Source organism: Crinia signifera, chromosome 7 (assembly GCF_055691185.1).
Source record: "Crinia signifera chromosome 7, ASM5569118v1, whole genome shotgun sequence".
Classification (NCBI taxonomy): Eukaryota; Metazoa; Chordata; class Amphibia; order Anura; family Myobatrachidae; genus Crinia; species Crinia signifera.
Window position 1 is genome coordinate 145904477 of NC_139223.1, and position 17915 is coordinate 145922391.

Genomic DNA, 17915 nt, shown 5'->3' on the forward strand with positions numbered 1-17915 from the left:
CTGTGTGTGGGTCTCTTTTTGGTTCCCAAGCCAGTGCTGTTGCTTTAATTCATGGCAACAGAAATATTTTTATCAAAGGTCACCACGATTTCCACTCATCCACCCTCCGCTATAAGATCCTCAAAGAGCTGGAAGAAATATTCGGGATCATTATTGAAGCGGAGCCTCTTTGCACTCATTAGGTTGGTAATAGACAGGCAACGGCTCCAAAAAGCTTCACTTGAGCCAGAGACTAGGAAATATCTCATTGGGTAGACAAGCTCACTACCCATGTATGACTAGGCTACATGTTAACAGCCATACCATTAGTTCCTAGCTCGGATGACATTATTTCACGGCAGAGCATATAGAGGAATATTACATTAGTGAGCTATTTTGTGTCCGCACATTGTGTTGGATTACGATATTTTTCATATTTTCTTCTTTATTCAGGAATTATCTTACTTACAAGCTGTTATGGCTATAAAAAAGCAGAAAAAACAGGAAGAAGTCATCCACTTGTTAAATGATGTCCTCGACCATCACTTCTCCTCTCTGCAAGGGCTGCCACTGGGAATCCAATATTTTGAGAAACTAAACCCAGATTTCTTAATTGAAATAATAAGGGAATATCTCATATGTTGCCCTAACCAGGTGAATAAAGTACTCTCTTTCTTTTCTTTCTTTCTTTCTTTCTTTCTTTCTTTCTTTCTTTCTTTCTTTCTTTCTTTCTTTCTTTCTTTCTTTCTTTCTTTCTTTCTTTCTCTCTCCCTCTCTCTCCCTCCCTCTCCCTCTCTCTCTCTCTCTCTCCCTCTCTCTCTCTCTCTCTCCCTCTCTCCCTCTCCCTCTCCCTCTCCCTCTCTCTCTCTCTCTCCCTCTCTCTCTCCCTCTCCCTCTCCCTCTCCCTCTCCCTCTCTCTCTCCCTCTCTCTCTCTCTCTCTCTCTCTCTCTCTCTCTCTCTCTCTCTCTCTCTCTCTCTCTCTCTCTCTCTCTCTCTCTCTCTCTCTCTCTCTCTCTCTCTCTCTCTCTCTCTCTCTCTCTCTCTCTCTCTCTCTCTCTCCCCCCCTCTCTCTCTCTCTCTCTCTCTCTCTCTCTCCCCCCCCTCTCTCTCTCTCTCTCTCTCTCTCTCTCTCCCCCCCCTCTCTCTCTCTCTCTCTCTCTCTCTCTCTCCCCCCCTCTCTCTCTCTCTCTCTCTCTCTCTCTCTCCCCCCCTCTCTCTCTCTCTCTCTCTCTCTCTCTCTCTCCCCCCCTCTCTCTCTCTCTCCCCCTCTCTCTCTCTCTCTCCCCCCCTCTCTCTCTCTCTCCCCCTCTCTCTCTCTCATCTCTTTTACCTTTTGCATAGTCTGTTATAGAGCGTTAATATCACTGACCATGTAATATGTCCTTATCTTCCCAGCCTCCCACTCCAGGCCAGCCGGTGTCTCCCCTGCTAAAACAGTGCTCTTCTGTCCTGGAAACTGTAGTTAAGACGGCTCCTGGTCTCCATCAAGCTGTGTTTCTTATTGCAAAGGTGAAATACTTGTCAGGTATGTCAAAAACTTCTTATATCCCCACCTATCTACAGTGTCTATCTTCATAACATGGAACACTTTCCATTTAAAATTGTGTCTTTCCGTTTCAGAAGATTAACCATTTTTGCATCACATATATATATAATTTTTCGAGTTGAAGGTTATAGATTACTGACTGATATTTTGTACTTTATGTTTCTTGGCATATTTCGGTTTTTTGAACAAGGGAGCTTCCAGGGTTGGACCCAGCTTCATACCCCATTTACACAGCACTGTGACCCAGGTCTGCGCCGTTTACACTGAACCTGGGTCAGCCCTGCTTTTCTCTTTCAATGGTCCTGGTGACACAGCTTCACATTGGGATGTAGGAGGGTCCGCAGGAGCCAGGCACCTATCCTAAAGCTTTTGGAGGGTAGGCTCCTCCCCTACTGCATCCCAGATTCCCCAGTTCGTGTTAGGTGCCCACTGGAGTGGGTGCTATTCTAAAGGGCTGCTGGAGCAGCCGAAGGAGTAGAGTTAGTTAGGGTTTTTATTATTTTATTAACTTCTACACTAGCTAGGTAGGCACAGTGTGAGGATTCTCATTAGTGAATCCTCACACTGCTAGCGCAGCAGGAGCTGACAGAAGCGAGTCCTGTCAGCTCACTGTGCACGAGGGAGACGCTGTCTGGCCTCCCTGTGCAGCGCTTACAGCTTCTTTTAAGAAGCTGCCTGGGCTCCGGAGCGCTCTGAAACCGGCTTCACGCTAGGTGGGGATCATGGGGGACAGGCGCTCCGTGATGGCGGCGGCCATTTTCTGCGGAGCTTACACACTGAGCTCCTGATATGAGAGGACAGCAGTGTTGTTACAGGCATGTTCCGAGTGGTCCCCAGCTGAGGGGGAGATACTGGAACGAGGAGATCCTACAATGGGAGCGGCTGTCTGGGGGTAGTTGGCGCCAAAAGTCACAGACCCCGCAGCAGCAGGGACTTGGTCCCTTCCCTCACTCTGTTTTGGCGCCATTCAGAACGCTTGCAGCGGAGCTGAGCTGGCTTACAGATCCTGACAGTGATTGGATTTCCTGGGCTTCGCTTTCCCCATTCTGAAAAGCAGACATCAAGGTTTTCTGTTTTCAGGCCATCCTTTCGGCCCTCCCCTAGAGGAGGTGCGTCCTTTTGAGAACAGTCTTTTAAGGGATAGTCTCAGTCCTCCAGGGGCAAGGCCCCAAAGTCAAAAATTGGGTTCTTTTTATAAGAAACCAAAGGAGAGGAAAAATCCTCCGCATACTGCCAGGGGTTTTGCCCGGCGGTGTTTAAGGAGGGGGGACGTCTGTCACTGTTCAAAGACGCAGGGGCACTGTTAGACCGGAACGCTTGGGTTAGAAATATAACCCAGGGTTAAAAGATTCCCTTCAAAGTTCTTCCACCGAGAAGGTTCATTCCTACACCACTACCAAAGGAGGCTCGACTCCGTACAGCTCTCTTGGGAGCGGCTCATTCTCTTTTAGAGAAGGGTGTGGTAGTCCCGGTCCCCAGAGCGGAGGGAAAAAAGGCTTTTATTTCACTCTGTTTTTTGGTGCCCAAACCAGACGGGTCTTTCAGCTGATCCTAAACTTAAAGGCATTAATAGCCATTTGTGGGTGGACCATTTCAAAATAGAGTCTCTACGGTCTGTGCTGCTAAGCCGGGACCAGGGAGAATTTTTAGCGTCCATGAAGGTCCAGGACGCATACTTGCAGGTTCCTATGCACTCGGAACATCAGGGTGTGCAATAGGAGACCTTCTCCTGTAATAACAGGCGTTGCCTTTCGGTCTGGCCACAGCGTCAAGGGTATTCACCAAATAATGTCAGAAATGGCGGATGTGCTTCGACTTAGGGAAATCATGGTTATTCCATTTTTGGACGACCTGCGGTTTAAAGCGGAGTCAGCAGACAAGTGAAGAGTCACTTGGCAGAAACCATCAGGTTTTGCAGATTCACGGCTGGCTTTTAAATTTACAAAAATCTCAATCGGTGCCGTCACAGAGACTCCAATTCTTGGGGATTGGTCTGGATACCCAGTTGCATTGGGTGTTTCTACCAGAGGCATAGGCCAGGGATCTGGCTGCCTTGGTACAGGAGATCCTAGGGTCTCAGAGCACAGCAGTATGGAGGTGCCTCAAACTGCTGGGGAAGATGATGGCGTCTTTCGAGACGTTACAGTTAGTCAGGTTCCACTCTAGAGTGTCCCAGTGGACAGGGAACACTCAGACCATGAGGTCAGAACAAATGGTGTTGTTTTCAGAAACTCGATCCTTCCTAAAATGGTGGATGGAGGTGGATTCCCTTCGGGGGAGTCGGTTCCTGCAGTCCTGGAGCTGGTTGGTAGTCACTACCGACGCCAGTCTCAGAGGCTGAGGGGCAGTAGTCGTGGACCTGCGTCTGCAGGGCTTGTGGACTTTAGAGCAGAAAGACTGATACTTTACAGTCTGCCTTACTGATCAACATCTTGGAACTGAGGGCTGTGTGGAAGAGGTTTTCTCTGGCGGGAGAAAAGATTACAAGAGCTCCCTTTTAGGCATTCAGACCGACAACGTCACAGCTGTGGCGTATCTGAATCACCAGGGAGGCACACACAGCAATCTGGCCATGTGGGAGGTGTCCCGAATCTTCTTGTGGGCGGAACAGAATGTTCTAGCATTATCAGCAATCTTCATACCAGGAGTGGAGAATATAGAGGCCGACTTCCTGAGCAGGGAGAAACTGATGGAAGGAAAATGGAGGCTGAATCCACAAGTATTCCACTAGATTACAATAAGGGGAAACCCCGGATAGGGACCTGAAGACATACAGGTTCATCCATCAGGTACCCAGGTTGTATGACAGGACGTGGGATCCACTGGCAGAAGCAGTGGATGCCATGACTATCCCCTGGGAGGGGAATCTTCTTTATGATTTTCCGCCAGTTCCAATGCTGGCAAGAGAGTTGAAAACAATACAGGCCCAGACAATTCCAGTAATTTTAGTGGCCCCAGATTGGCCAGGGAGATCCTGGTACTCGAGGCTTCAGAGATTCTCTGTGGACTCGTGGCGTCTACCTCTGAGGTCAGACCTTCTAAAACAAGGACCGTTCAACCAGCTGGATTCAGCTCGATTAATTTTGACGGTCTGGCTGTTGAAAACGCCATTTTTGAGGAATATAGGATTCTCAGAGGCGGTTAACGCAATGAGGAAAGCCAGAAAGTCAGTGTCTTCTGTAAATTATTTTGGGGCCTGGAAGACCTATATTTGGTGGTGTGTAAGACAGAGGTCACGCACATCGAGATTTAAAATGGCTAAATTGTTGGAGTTTTTTACAGGAGGGCCTTTCCTCTGGGTTAGGCCTTCAGTCACTCAGAGTACATATCTCGACCGTGTCAATTTTTCTTTCCAAAGAAGGATTGCGTTAGAACCAGAAGTACAGACCTTCCTGCAGGGGGTTTATCTATTGAAACCTCCCTACAACCAACCAGTAGCGCCAGGGGAATTATCTCTGGCTCTGGAGTACCTTTAAAGAGGCGCCTTTTGAGCCGTTAAGGTCGGTTGACCTTAGTTTCCTTTCAGGCAAGCTGGTAATTTTGTTGGCGGTGGCGTCAGAAAAAAAAAAAAAAAATATCGGAGTTGATTGCTTTGTTCTACAAGTCTTCCTCCCTTATATGTCATGATGATAGGGCTGCCTTTCGGACAGTACCCCTAGATTTTTACCAAAAGTAGTCTCTGCTTTTATTCTAAATCAGGAGATTGTTCTGCCTGTGTTTCAACCCCCAGAGGGTTGTTAGGAAAAGGGACAAATTGAGGAATTTGGATGTTGTGCGCGTCTTGCGCGTTTATGTGGACAGAGTTAAGAGTGTCAGAAAGACTGATACTTTACTGGTTTTGTATGACATACACAAACTTAGTTGGCCTGCTTCTAAGCAGACCATTGCTAGGTGGTTGCGCTCTGTTATTGCGTTTGCATATACAAAAGTTGGTAGGCCTGTACCGGCCAGGATTAATGCGCATACCACCAGGTCGGTTGCCACCTCTTGGGCGGTTCGACATGGGGCAACAGCTGAGCAGGTTTGCAGCGCTGCCACTTGGTCATCTGTTCATAATTTTGCCAAATTCGATAGGTTCCATGAGTTCGCGTCGGTGGACGCATCATTCGGGCGAGCAGTGATGAATACTGCAGACCTGAGCGTACCCACCCAAAAGGACCGGCTCTGGAACGTCCCAATGTGAAGCTGTGTCACCAGGACCATTGAAAGAGAAAAAGGGATTTTTGTAAGAACTTACCGTTCGAATCCCTTTCTCTGATATGGTCCTGGTGACACAGCGATCCCTCCCTTACGCTCAGTAAGTATGCCAGTGTTCATGATGTTTCATGTTATAATTGGTTGAAAAGTTAAATTTAAAATTGTGCATATAATATGTGCAGTTGTTTGTACTGAGTTAATGTATTCCAGTGGCTTTGAAAGATTGAACTGAGGAATCTGGGATGCAGTAGGGGAGGAGCCTACCCTCCAAAAGCTTTAGGATAGGTGCCTGGCTCCTGCGGACCCTCCTACATCCCAATGTGAAGCTGTGTCACCAGGACCATATCAGAGAAAGGGATTCGAACGGTAAGTTCTTACAAAAATCCCTTTTTCCCTATGATGACATTAAAAATGTCCGTTTTAGGACTGATAAACTGCCAGCCAACCTTCTCTCATTGATTTAAAATAAAAATTAAAAGACATGACAAGTTCGCATTGAAAAATATTGGTTGGTTTATTTTGTAAAATATGTTTTCAAAAAGTTGTATTCAGTGCTCAAGCACACATAGTGGTGTAAAAGTGCAGCATCTCCCATGTGCTCCCCCCCAGCCCCCTTCCCCTGCAACAGCTGACAGAATCTCCCATGTGCTCCCCCAGCCCAACCCGGATGTCCCAACATGGGTTGGAACCATTTACACCGCCCATGACCCAAGTCCAACCAGTGTTCAACCCTATTCAGAACCTGGGTAGGATTCCATTGTAACTGGCATCATCAGCACTGGCGATCCGCCAGCAGCCTGCCTCACCATCTGACTGAGAGGCGCGTGTGCGTCTCAATCTCCGTCGGCGGGGCGACGGGAACCCTGTCCGTCTCCGCCTCAGGGAGACGGACAGGGTTAGGGGGGGGGGGGTGCGGGCAGTCGGCGGGGACCCCGGGTTACCGCCGACAAGCTGGCGGTGACCCAGGGGAGCGACTGGAAGCACTGTCGGAAGGGGACGCACGCGCGCGTCCCCTTCTCGCTATAGATATGGCGCAGGCGGGGGATGGTGGCTGGCGTCGCCATTGCCATCCCCTGCAAGGATGGGACCTGCCCCATTTGTATATTGGGTACTTGTGTACAATCACGGCTCCCACGATGTCCATCGCATAGTAAAAAATCGCATTGCATGCGATCGCATGCGATTTTTAACAGAAATGCATCCAAATGCATTGAAATTAGTATCAAAAATGTTCAATGACCCCCAAATGTCATTTTTCAGGCTGTACCACCCCCACTATCAACGCGAACCCGTAGCGTGGCGAGCGCAGGCGGTACGCTTCCTACGACCTTTTCATACCCCCACTATCCACGTCGGCGTGGAGTTGAGAATAGAAAGTGTGGCGAGCCCGAAGCGTGGCGAGCAGACATGGATACCTTCACAGATATACGCGTCCCCTCGCGGGCTTCACAGGTGTCCGCGTCCCCTCGCGGGGTTTGCCACGCTTCGGGCTCGCTGCGCTCGCCACACTTTCTATTCTCAACTCCACGCCGACGTGGATAGTGGGGGTATGAAAAGGTCGTAGGACGTGTGCCGCCGCCCCTCGCGGGCTCGCCGCGCTTCGGGTTCGCGTTGATAGTGGGCGTGGTACAGCCTGAAAAATGACATTTGCGGGCCATTGAACATGTTTGATACTAATTTCAATGCATTTCTGTTAAAAATCGCATGCGATGCGATTGCATGCAATTTAAAAAAAAAATGCTTTAAAACGGCAAAAATCGCATCCCATCGCATGCCACTACATATGGCATGCGATGGGAGCCGTGAAAGTACACAAGTACCGTATATTGTTTTCAAATATTGTTTACGAGTGTTCCCTCTAAGCTTCTTTTGCAGGTGCAGCACCCTGACCATTTTTAAAACCTCAAAATGCACCTTGCCCTTTTTGTGTGTGGCACTGTGCCCCTTTTAAGCTGGCCCCCTACCGCACTGACATGCCACTGAGAACTTTTGGCGTGTGAGAGTGCTTTTTCTTTTATTTATTCTTGTGAACTTTCGGTGTGTGCCATCATGTGTACAGGGTATTATAGTGTGTGGTATAATGTGTAGGAAGCATTACAGTGTATGCCATAATGTGTAATTGTCATTATGGCAGAATAAATAATGGGCATAGCAGAGTATGACCATGTTTAATGGGTGTAATCCTAGTGCAGTGTGCAATTCTTTATATATGTTTTTTTTTTTGTTTCTAATGTCAATTTTGAATATAAAATGTGCCCTCCCGATTGAAAAAAGTGCCCTGGCTGGTGATCAGCACCCTGCCCTAAAAAAATCCTACAGTGAACACTAGTTTAGTGTGTATGGGGCTTTCGGGATATTCAGCAAAAATACTTTGAGATCTACAGCAAGACATTTTATTTTCTTCTATATCATGTGTTCCCTTTTCACAGTGATTGGCATCGTTGCAAGTTAGTTTAAGGAGACATTGGTGTTAGTCTACAGCTTCATATAATCTTCAATAGAGGCAGCAGTATACAAAGGTCAAAATAACATTTAACTATTGGGGATTGCAGAGTTCTATTCCATTATTCTTGAAGAAAGGGACATTGTTCTCTAAAGACTCTTTAGAGTGTCACTATTGTTGTTTTATAAGAAAGTATTTTATAGAATACACCTTGGTAGAAATTTTATTTTTATTTCTAGCCATGGAAAATAAATACTCTGTGGCAAAAGGACGACTTACAGATGTAGCGCCGCTCATTCAGCCTACCCATGGCGGTTCTACCGCCAGCCCTCCATGGCGGCCCACGGCGCAAGGCATCACAATACATTTTAACAGCTTGGCGATTGCCGGATGAGTGCAATACCAGTGATCATCCACCAGGTGTCACTTTTTGAAATCTTCACTGTGCATGCGTGAAATGTGTGCTGCAGCGTGTGCATGAAGTGACTACAGTATTAAAAAGCTCTGTAGCACAGGAACTACTTTGCTACTACTGTACTGTCCAGTAAGCTACAGTACTGTAGATAGACCTCTCTTATCAGGTGTGTAGGCTAGTGGATAAGCGTGCCGCTCTGCATGTTGTACATTAAAGTACAGTATGCCTGAGTTTGATTATTAAAGGGAACCTATTTTTTTCCAACAAATTTACAGTAGGTCAGTTACTGAATATTTAGCACACAAAAACTCCTGCCTCCCTATTAACCTTTCTGTGCATCTGCATGGGCACGGATGCTAATGCGTCTCATTGTTTTGGTCAAAAGGCACTAGGATGCATCTGAGTGGAAAGTCTGGCCACTCTTGTCAAGTGTTGTAAAGTAGTGGATAAGCGTGGCACTCTGCATGTTTTACAGTATGCCTGAGTTTGATTCATAAAGGGATCATTTTTTTTAAACACAGCTATAGTATATGAGGTCAGTTAGAGTATACAGTATTTAATACACAAAAAAATCCTGCCTCCTTATAAAGATTTCCGTGCGTCTGCACAGACAGGAACAGCTTTTATTGCATTGTACTGTAACAGTTACAGCTATAAGTGATATCTCTAGAAGTATAATGGGGAGACATAAAAGCTCCTCCCTAAATTCCTGGATGCAAAAACACTGTCTTTACCCTCTCTTTACAGTATCTCCTATTTGCGGTACTCAGTAGTAATGAGCTACATTAGGTGGACAATTGGAGGGGACCCTAACTACGGATGCTTGCTGCTTCCCTTACTGATGTCATATAAACTACTTAGTCTACTCTGTAAGCCAGGAGTCTTCTCTTTCATATGGTACCAGTCTCAAGTCTCTAGGACACATAGAACCGGAGATATCAGGGTGCAAAATAGACACAATTTACCCCCATTGACTAGAATGGACCCATTAATTCAGAGCCACCATTTGCTTTTACCCTTTCCGGGGGTCTCAGAAACTTGGGGTTCATATCTTCTGGTAAATAAATGTTTCCTCTTAAATACAAACCCAGTTCTGAGCCAATTGGACCACCGAAACTAGAGAAATTAAGCTTTAAGCTCATTTAATATAAATTGTAAGCTCCACTGGGGCAGGGACTGATGTGAATGATCAAATATTATCTGTACAGCGCTGCAGAATATGTGTGCGCTATACAAGAAACTATTCATAAATAAATACATTTTCATTTATCCATATAGCACTAATATAGTCAGGTTCCCTTATCTGTATGCCAAATAGATTAAGTGCAATTTAGCTTTAATGCACTGTGCTCTGAATACGTGGTCAACGCCGCCTGATGTGTTAGGAGAGGGCTGCTTTCAGGAAAGCCTCTACTCCTCCTTCTTATTGCCGACTCAGCACATAAGGTTAGCGCTGGGACACTTAAATGGTTAAGTAGTATTCATTGACAAAATTAATTATCACAGTACACACACAACGGTACTCTTTACTTAGAAGGGCGCTAGTAAAAAATCTCGGGCATCTCGGGCATTGAATGCACTAAAAAATCGGGTGCGATCAACCGACGAGATGCCCGAGATTTCCCATAGGGAACAATGTTAAATGTCTCAATTGACCCAATTTTCCTGTTCAATGCCTCAATTGACCCGATTTTTCCATAGGAAACAATGTTAAATGGGCCACAGAGGCCAAATAGGCACCCTGAAGTGTATAATGGCCACCCGAATTGTTAACGCCACCCCACGATCAACGTCAACCCGATGCGTGGCGAGCGCAGCGGTACGCGTCCTACGACCTTTTCATACCCCCACTATCCACGTCGGCGTGGAGTTGAGAATAGAAAGTGTGGCGACCGCAGCGAGCCACCGAGCCCGAAGCGTGGCGAGCGCAGCGAGCCCCGCGAGGGTACGCGGACAGCTGTGAAGCCCGCGAGGGGACGCGGATACCTGTGAAGGTATCCGCGTCCCCTCGCGGGGCTCGCTGCGCTCGCCACGCTTCGGGCTCGGTGGCTCGCTGCGCTCGCCACACTTTCTATTCTCAACTCCACGCCGACGTGGATAGTGGGGGTATGAAAAGGTCGTAGGACGCGTACCGCCGCCCCTCGCGGGCTCGCTGCGCTCGCCACGCTTCGGGTTGACGTTGATCGTGGGGTGGCGTTAACAATTCGGGTGGCCATTATACACTTCAGGGTGCCTATTTGGCCTCTGTGGCCCATTTAACATTGTTTCCTATGGAAAAATTGGGTCAATTGAGGCATTGAACAGGAAAATCGGGTCAATTGAGACATTTAACATTGTTCCCTATGGGAAATCTCGGGCATCTCGTCTGTCGCATCGCACCTGATTTTTTAGTGCATTCAATGCCCGAGATGGCCGAGATGGGCGCCCTTCTAAGTAAAGAGTACCCACACAACAATTATACTAGCACACAGCAGAAGTACAGTTGTACAGTACAGTTAGAGCCACAGCGATGAGACACACGAGCGTCTCATACTGTAGTATACTGTGTAAGCTCGCTCCACTCGGCGAATGTCGATACCGTTCCATCGGCACAGTATATCAATCCACCGCTAGATTGGTGGAGCATTAGCCACCCAGAGGTGGCGACTTGTATTGCATGGTGAGCATCCACGCCTCTTGGTGTCGGGATTGCAAGGTAAAAAACCTGTGCGATCTGCATGCGATATAGGCAAAATCTCATACTGATTGTACCCTTGTGTACACACCATTTTACAGTTGAGTTTGTGATATGTACATCATGCTTGTAAATCATCAATATACATATACAGTAAAGATGAACATCAGGATACAGTAATGTGCGTTATTACATGGTGTTCAATAAAGTAATATATGCAGCCGGTCCGCGTCCGCCAAGTATATATTATGGCAGTCGCCGGAATCAGCTCCAGAATACCAATAAGATAAATAAAGTAATAAGAAGTGCCTACACCACAGAAATGCTGTATGTTATCACTCCTGCAGCACAGGAAAATCATTTAAAATGATCATTGAGGGTCAGCAGAATGGTGCATGTATGGGGAATCGATCCATTTATTCCAGATATCATAATATTTATTTTCTGAGCGTCTAGATCTATAGACAAATATTTCCTGCCTCAGTTTCATTAGTCAGAGATAACCATTCAGCAAATGTAGGGCCAGTTGAGGTTAGCCACGATCTAGCAGAACACACCTTTATCAATGTACACAATTTGACAACATATCTTTGGGTGGGTTTATCTAAAGTATCCTCCTCAAATGCCGCTAGGATACATAAGGGGGTATGCAATCCCGGATCACGGCTGTCAATCCCTCCCGACAGCCATGATCCAGGCCCGTTTGCGTTTTTGGCCAATAGCAAATCGGCGAAAAGTGGGCGGGTCCACGGAAACGGCCGTGGTTTGTCGATCTGCGGCCGGGAGCGTGACAATCCATGCCCGTTATCGGCAGAACGGGCCCGACAGCATCTAAAGTCGGGCTCGTTCTGACGTGATCCATCTTAATTGCTGGCGGTAAAGACAGCATTGTATAGGGACCTTCCGCTATTTCCCCCATCGGGAATAGCGGAGGGAGATTGCATACCCCCCTAAATGTTGGATTAAGAGTATCAAGGGGGATGCCTGTGGTCGCTGTAGTTCGAGTAGTGTCCTCCCAAAACCTGGAGACAAAAATGTACATTTTCAGATATGAAGCAGGCTACAAATACAGTATTGGCTGTTTAACTTCTTTCTCTGCCTTCTTTTTGCAGGTGATGTTGAAGCAGCTCATAGTAATCTTCAACATTGTCTGGAACATAATCCTTCATTTGCCGATGCCCATCTCTTGATGGCTCAAGTTTATTTGTCCCAAGACAATATAAAACTGTGCTCTCAGTCATTGGAGCTCTGTCTGAGTTACAGCTTTGAGGTGAGTTGAAAAAAAAATTGCAGTCTCTACATATAATTTTATTTCAGTCGAGACCATAATAATAAATAGGGTTAGAAAGAGTTTCAAGCTATTCCCTGATGAGTCAATGCAGATTCCCGAAGGAAGTCACACTTAATGTACATAGGGTAATTCATCGCAAAGCTCCTTTTTTTTCTCAAATGGACATGTTTCACTGCAGGTGGGGCAGATGTAACATGTGCAGTGCAAGTTAGATTTGGGTGAGTTATTTTGTTTCTTTGCAGGGTAAATACTGGCTGCATTATTTTTACACTACAATTTAGATTTCAGTTTGAACACACCCCATCCAAATCTAACTCTCTCTGCACATGTTACATCTGCCCCACCTGCAGGTTTTGTCCATTTGAGAAAAGAGGTGCTTTTCCTTCAGGTCTGCATTAGGCCCATAATCAGCAACTCTTAAAGAGGAGTAGCTGATTACAGGTGTGGGACTTAGTTTCCACTATCTTTTAGCTCCCCTAGATTTATTTTATGTAACTTTGTTTTGTTGAGGTAAAAACAGCAAAATGGAACAAACCAATCACTGTAGCCTATTCAGTCCTGGCTTTTGTCGTCCGTTACTCGCTGCTGCGGATTCCACTTTTTAAAAGTCGAATCTGCATTGTTGGAGATGGCACTAAATTGCCAAATTAACCCTGAATCTGAATAGGTTATTTTGGACATTGAATACACCCCTATAAGAGTAGTTTTGATCTATGCCCTTTGTTATACATAGTAGATAATATATTCTGCTTCATGTGTACAGTATATATTAAACCAGAAGTGATGATATGGAAGGAGGATAAGGTTACTTGTCTTTAAAAAAAAATGTCTGAGGGCCACAGTTTGGGACTCCCCAGCTAGAAGAACTGGAAGGGTCCTGTTCCTGGTGCCTGTAGTGGTAACTTCTCTAGGAAACTACCAATTTATAGAAAGCAAGCTTGCTAAAAAGATGATTATGGCTCTAGTGTTGAGTTCTGTTTAATCTAGCCTGCCCAAAAGGTCATCAGAATAGACACTGTTTTAGAAAGAGCACTGTTTAACCTCACAAACCCATTATAATTATTAGTCCTAATAAGGATAAAATATTCTTTTTTGATCATTATAGATACGTGAATATCCATTGTACAACCTTCTAAAAGCCCAGACCCAGAAACGAATGGGAGAAATTCAGGAGGCTATTAAAACGCTGCAAATCGCAATGAACTTGCCGGGAATGAGAAAAGGCGGAAGCTCTTCAAAATCAAAAGGAAAAAAAGTAGAAATCAGTGCAAGCGACAGAGTTTCCATTTTCCTGGAGCTCGTTGATGCTCACCGAATGAATGGAGAGCAGGTAAAGAAATATCTTCTTTTATAGTTGTTAAAATATATTGTTAACTACGAGGGGTGATTGATAAGTACAGTACCCGGATGGCGCCACTGACGTGAAACCTGTATATCATCCTTTAGTGTCATCTATCAAATAACTATTACCACTTTTAGGCATGTTACCCGGCATTTTGAGTGTCGGGTCATTTTGCCGGGTGCAGTCTGGCCCTCTTTCACACATAGCAGCAAATTACCGGGTTAAAAACTATCAACCCAGTAATTTGCTGAATTACATGGGTCACAAATGACCCGGGATTTAAGACTCGGGATGACCCTTTTACGCTACACAAATTACTGGGTAGAACTGCTTCACCCAGTAATTTGTTATTATGTCTGAAAGGGGCATTACTAATCACCCCTCGTATGTTTCACAAAACTTACTTGGAAAGACTAAAAGATCTTAACATGTATAGTTTGGAGCAGAGAAGGGAAAGAGGGGACATGATAGAAAGCTTCAAATATATCAAGGGTTTTAACATAGTACAGGAGGGAAATTTTCTTCGAAGGAAAAGAAGTGATAGAACACGAGGACATGCACTGAAACTGGAGGGAGGTAGGTTCAAGGGAAATGTTAGAAAGAATTACTTTACAGAAAGGGTAGTGGATAAGTGGAATAGGCTCCCATCAGAGGTGGTAGAGGCTAGACAGTAGAACCATTTAAACATTAATGGGATAGGCATATGAATATCCTTACAAAGAAATAAGGATTAAAAAGGGTTGAGATTACCTGAAGGATAAAAAAAGGGGCAGACTATATGGGCCAAATGGTTCTTATCTGCCGTCAAATTCTATGTTTCAGATAAGAGAATGTGCAAATCTTGTAACTTGTACTGTAAGGAATATGTTTTAGAAGGCTTAAAAATTCCTGTGACCATCTAGGGAAATACAGCCACATCACACTGCTGGTATCAGTATGTTCTCACAGTTTTAAGGTGCCCACACACTAGAAAGATCTGTGATCATAAGATGTGCGCATAAATTAGCCTTCAAATCTTTTTCCGTCCTGGACAAAAGATTTCAGGCAAGCGCACATCTTTACCAAAGATTTATCTGAAGATCCCATGTGCGTTCCTATGGATTTTTTGTTAAATCTTCTGATCTTTCATGCAGCACGTAAAATCAGAAGATTTAGCAAAAGATCCACGGGAGCGCGCATCGGACCGAAATCGGCCGATTATCGGTAAACATCGGATGATATATTTTGGATTTTGCTGTCATCACTGTGTATTCATTTTTTTTAAATATACATTGATCATTATTTTCTCAAACTCAGGATGTTTTTCAGGTCTCCTGTGCATCTACTAGGGCGGTCTGGAAAACATGACCTGTTTTAGGTTCAGTTTGGGAATAACTGATCTACTGCTGAAAAATACTGTTTACTATGTTTCCAACACATTTCTTATGCTTGTATCTTTATTAATAAAACAACTTTTTATTGTTCAGCATGAAGCTGCAAAAATATTACAAGACGCTCTGAATGAGTTCACGGGGACTCCAGAAGAACTGCGTCTAATGGTCGCTAATGCTGAACTGGCTCTTGCTCATGGGGACGTTGAACAAGCCTTATCTATGCTTAGAAACGTCTCTCCGGAGCAGCCATACTTCGTTCACGCCAAGGAGAAGATGGCTGACATCTACCTCCAGCACAGGAAAGATAAGATGCTCTACGTCAGCTGCTACAGGTGAAATATATGGAAGTTTTATATGACAAACCTATTATGCCTCATTTTATTGTAGGAATTATTCTGATTATATAGTGTTACCTTCTACAGAATCTCTGACGTCTTCCCTTTTACATCATAGGATTTTTTACCTACTATAATTGGAGATGAAAATCCAAGATTTTTTTGTAATGTGCACCCCAAGTCCTATTCATTACAGAGGTTTCTGGTAGCACTTGCCTAATATCAGTATCAATGGATTGCTGTATTTATTGTCTTGTGACACAGGGCAGCTTTTCCATTTTCTTTATTTTTCTTTTCTTTTTTTCATTTTTAGTCTTTGCTAAACCCCTGTATAGGTTTATCCAATCTTGCTTTCTACTCGTATCAGTCTCTGGTTCTCTATTTTTGATTTCCTAAAAATCAGCAACGTCATTCACAGACATCTTGGGTCAGCCCTGCAGCACAACCGATTCCTATACATCATCAGGGATTGACGTCACAACTGGGCGGGCAAATTCAGATGCCTGTCCAGCTATGTAAATGGAGTAGATGTTTACCTGAATCAGCTGCTCTGTTTGCGCAACAGCGGATCCGCCATCAAGTTGCTATGGTATATACCAAGCATTTATAAGCCTTCTTCTGACATTTTCTCACAGAACCTGCTTTAATGGCATGCACTTCAAAGCCATGATATTTCAGTAAAAGGCATTTGACTAACAACATGCAGGTATATCATTATACCATGCTGCGTGCACGGGATCTTTGTTTTTGTCTTTTCACACCCCCCCCCCCCCCCCCCAAAGGGACGGGGTCTTTTGGGATATGGGGATGAAAATCGAGATCCAATGATGATTTCCACAATTTGACATTTACAGTAGGCCCTCATTCTATTTGGGCATGTGCAGGTCTTCTCTGTGGGCGCCCTTGGAGACTTCCATAGTTTCCGAGGCACTTGCAGCACGGTGGGCGGGCATGGAGGCCCAGCGTTTACTGGGCGTACCTATGAAATCTACACTGGGCACAAAAAACACTCCTTTTTTCCATCTGATTCCGATAATCACTGGTGCAGTACGACCGCGCATTGGATCAGATGGAAAACACAAACAATTTGACACTTTTCAAACAATAGATCGTTCCAAAACATCAAAATCGGATGAAATTGTGCAACATCATTCTAGTGTATGGGGCCCTTCTGTAAATTTGCAGAAAAAATGTAGTAGTAATTGGTTGCTTCATTTCTGACTTATATGGCCAAACGTTGGTATGCCATTTACAAAGCATCACCATTATTCTCAGAAAAATCAGTTGGTGAACTCTCCCTGTGCACCTGCTGAGTGGTCTGGAAACTGTGACCCTTGTTTGCCGCCACCCACTAAGGAGGGAGTTTTGAAATATGACTCCTAATTGGGTCAAAAGGTATAAATGGTTCCGCCCCGCAAACCTGTGCCCATTTTAACAGGGCAAATCAGCTAATTCTAATTGTATATTTTGCAGGTTGTAGTTCTGGATATACACAGAGTTGTAAACTTTTCTGTAATGTATCATACTTAATACATTTGTTGTATGCTTTATCCCTTTTGTATGGTGCTATAAAACCTTTGTGGTGGTACAATGTATAAATAAAAGATAACAGTAATAATAAAAACCATAACCATCATTGTGTAACAATTTGGTCTCTTTTTTTTCTTGGCAGCAGAGGACTTAATGTGTGTATCTTTTTTTCAGGGATCTGCTGGAGAAACTACCTAGTTCTCATACATATCTCCTACTCGGGGACGCTTACATGAATATTCAAGAGGTAAGGTGTAGGACACCAGGCAGAGTAATACCCCTTTCACACCGGCCACCCGGCAATTACCCAGCATTTTTGAGTGCCGGGTCATTTTGCCGGGTGCAGCCTGACCCCAATTCACACTACTCGCAGATTACCGGGTTAAAGCTTTTCAACTCGGGAATTTGCTAAAAAACAACAACATGTTTTTCTGTGGTGTCAAAGGATCAACACGGGTCTTAAATCCCGGCACTCCGACCCTGGTCTTAACCCGGTAATTTGTATCTGGTGTGAAGGGGGTATAATAAGCACTGGCTGAATTGCTTATGATTTCAAAAGCTATTTAGGGGCATGATGACAACTTGAACACATGGGATTAATAGGGTAATTCAGACCTGCTCACTGGGCTGCGTATATGGTCGCTGCCTGGTGAGCAGGTAAACGCCGCTCCACCAACCGCACACCCCCTACCAAATCCCCATGCTGCAATGCGAGTGGATGTGTACACTTACTGTACAGGTCTGAATCGGCCTTTTAACTCATTGATACGTTGTCTGTTAATTATGAAA

At 45.0% G+C, this 17915-nt stretch overlaps 1 protein-coding gene across 1 annotated transcript in view; it reads left to right on the plus strand.

Annotated features, from left to right (window-relative positions):
• The window catches only part of TTC21B (tetratricopeptide repeat domain 21B), a 110492-nt gene that overhangs the window by 44882 nt on the left and 47695 nt on the right, over positions 1 to 17915 (plus strand). The window contains exons 11-16 of the mRNA XM_083153910.1: positions 433 to 633; positions 1376 to 1505; positions 12368 to 12525; positions 13652 to 13876; positions 15355 to 15593; positions 17301 to 17373. Coding sequence (XP_083010036.1) covers positions 433 to 633; positions 1376 to 1505; positions 12368 to 12525; positions 13652 to 13876; positions 15355 to 15593; positions 17301 to 17373 — 1026 coding nt within the window. The remainder of the gene's footprint in view (positions 1 to 432; positions 634 to 1375; positions 1506 to 12367; positions 12526 to 13651; positions 13877 to 15354; positions 15594 to 17300; positions 17374 to 17915) is intronic.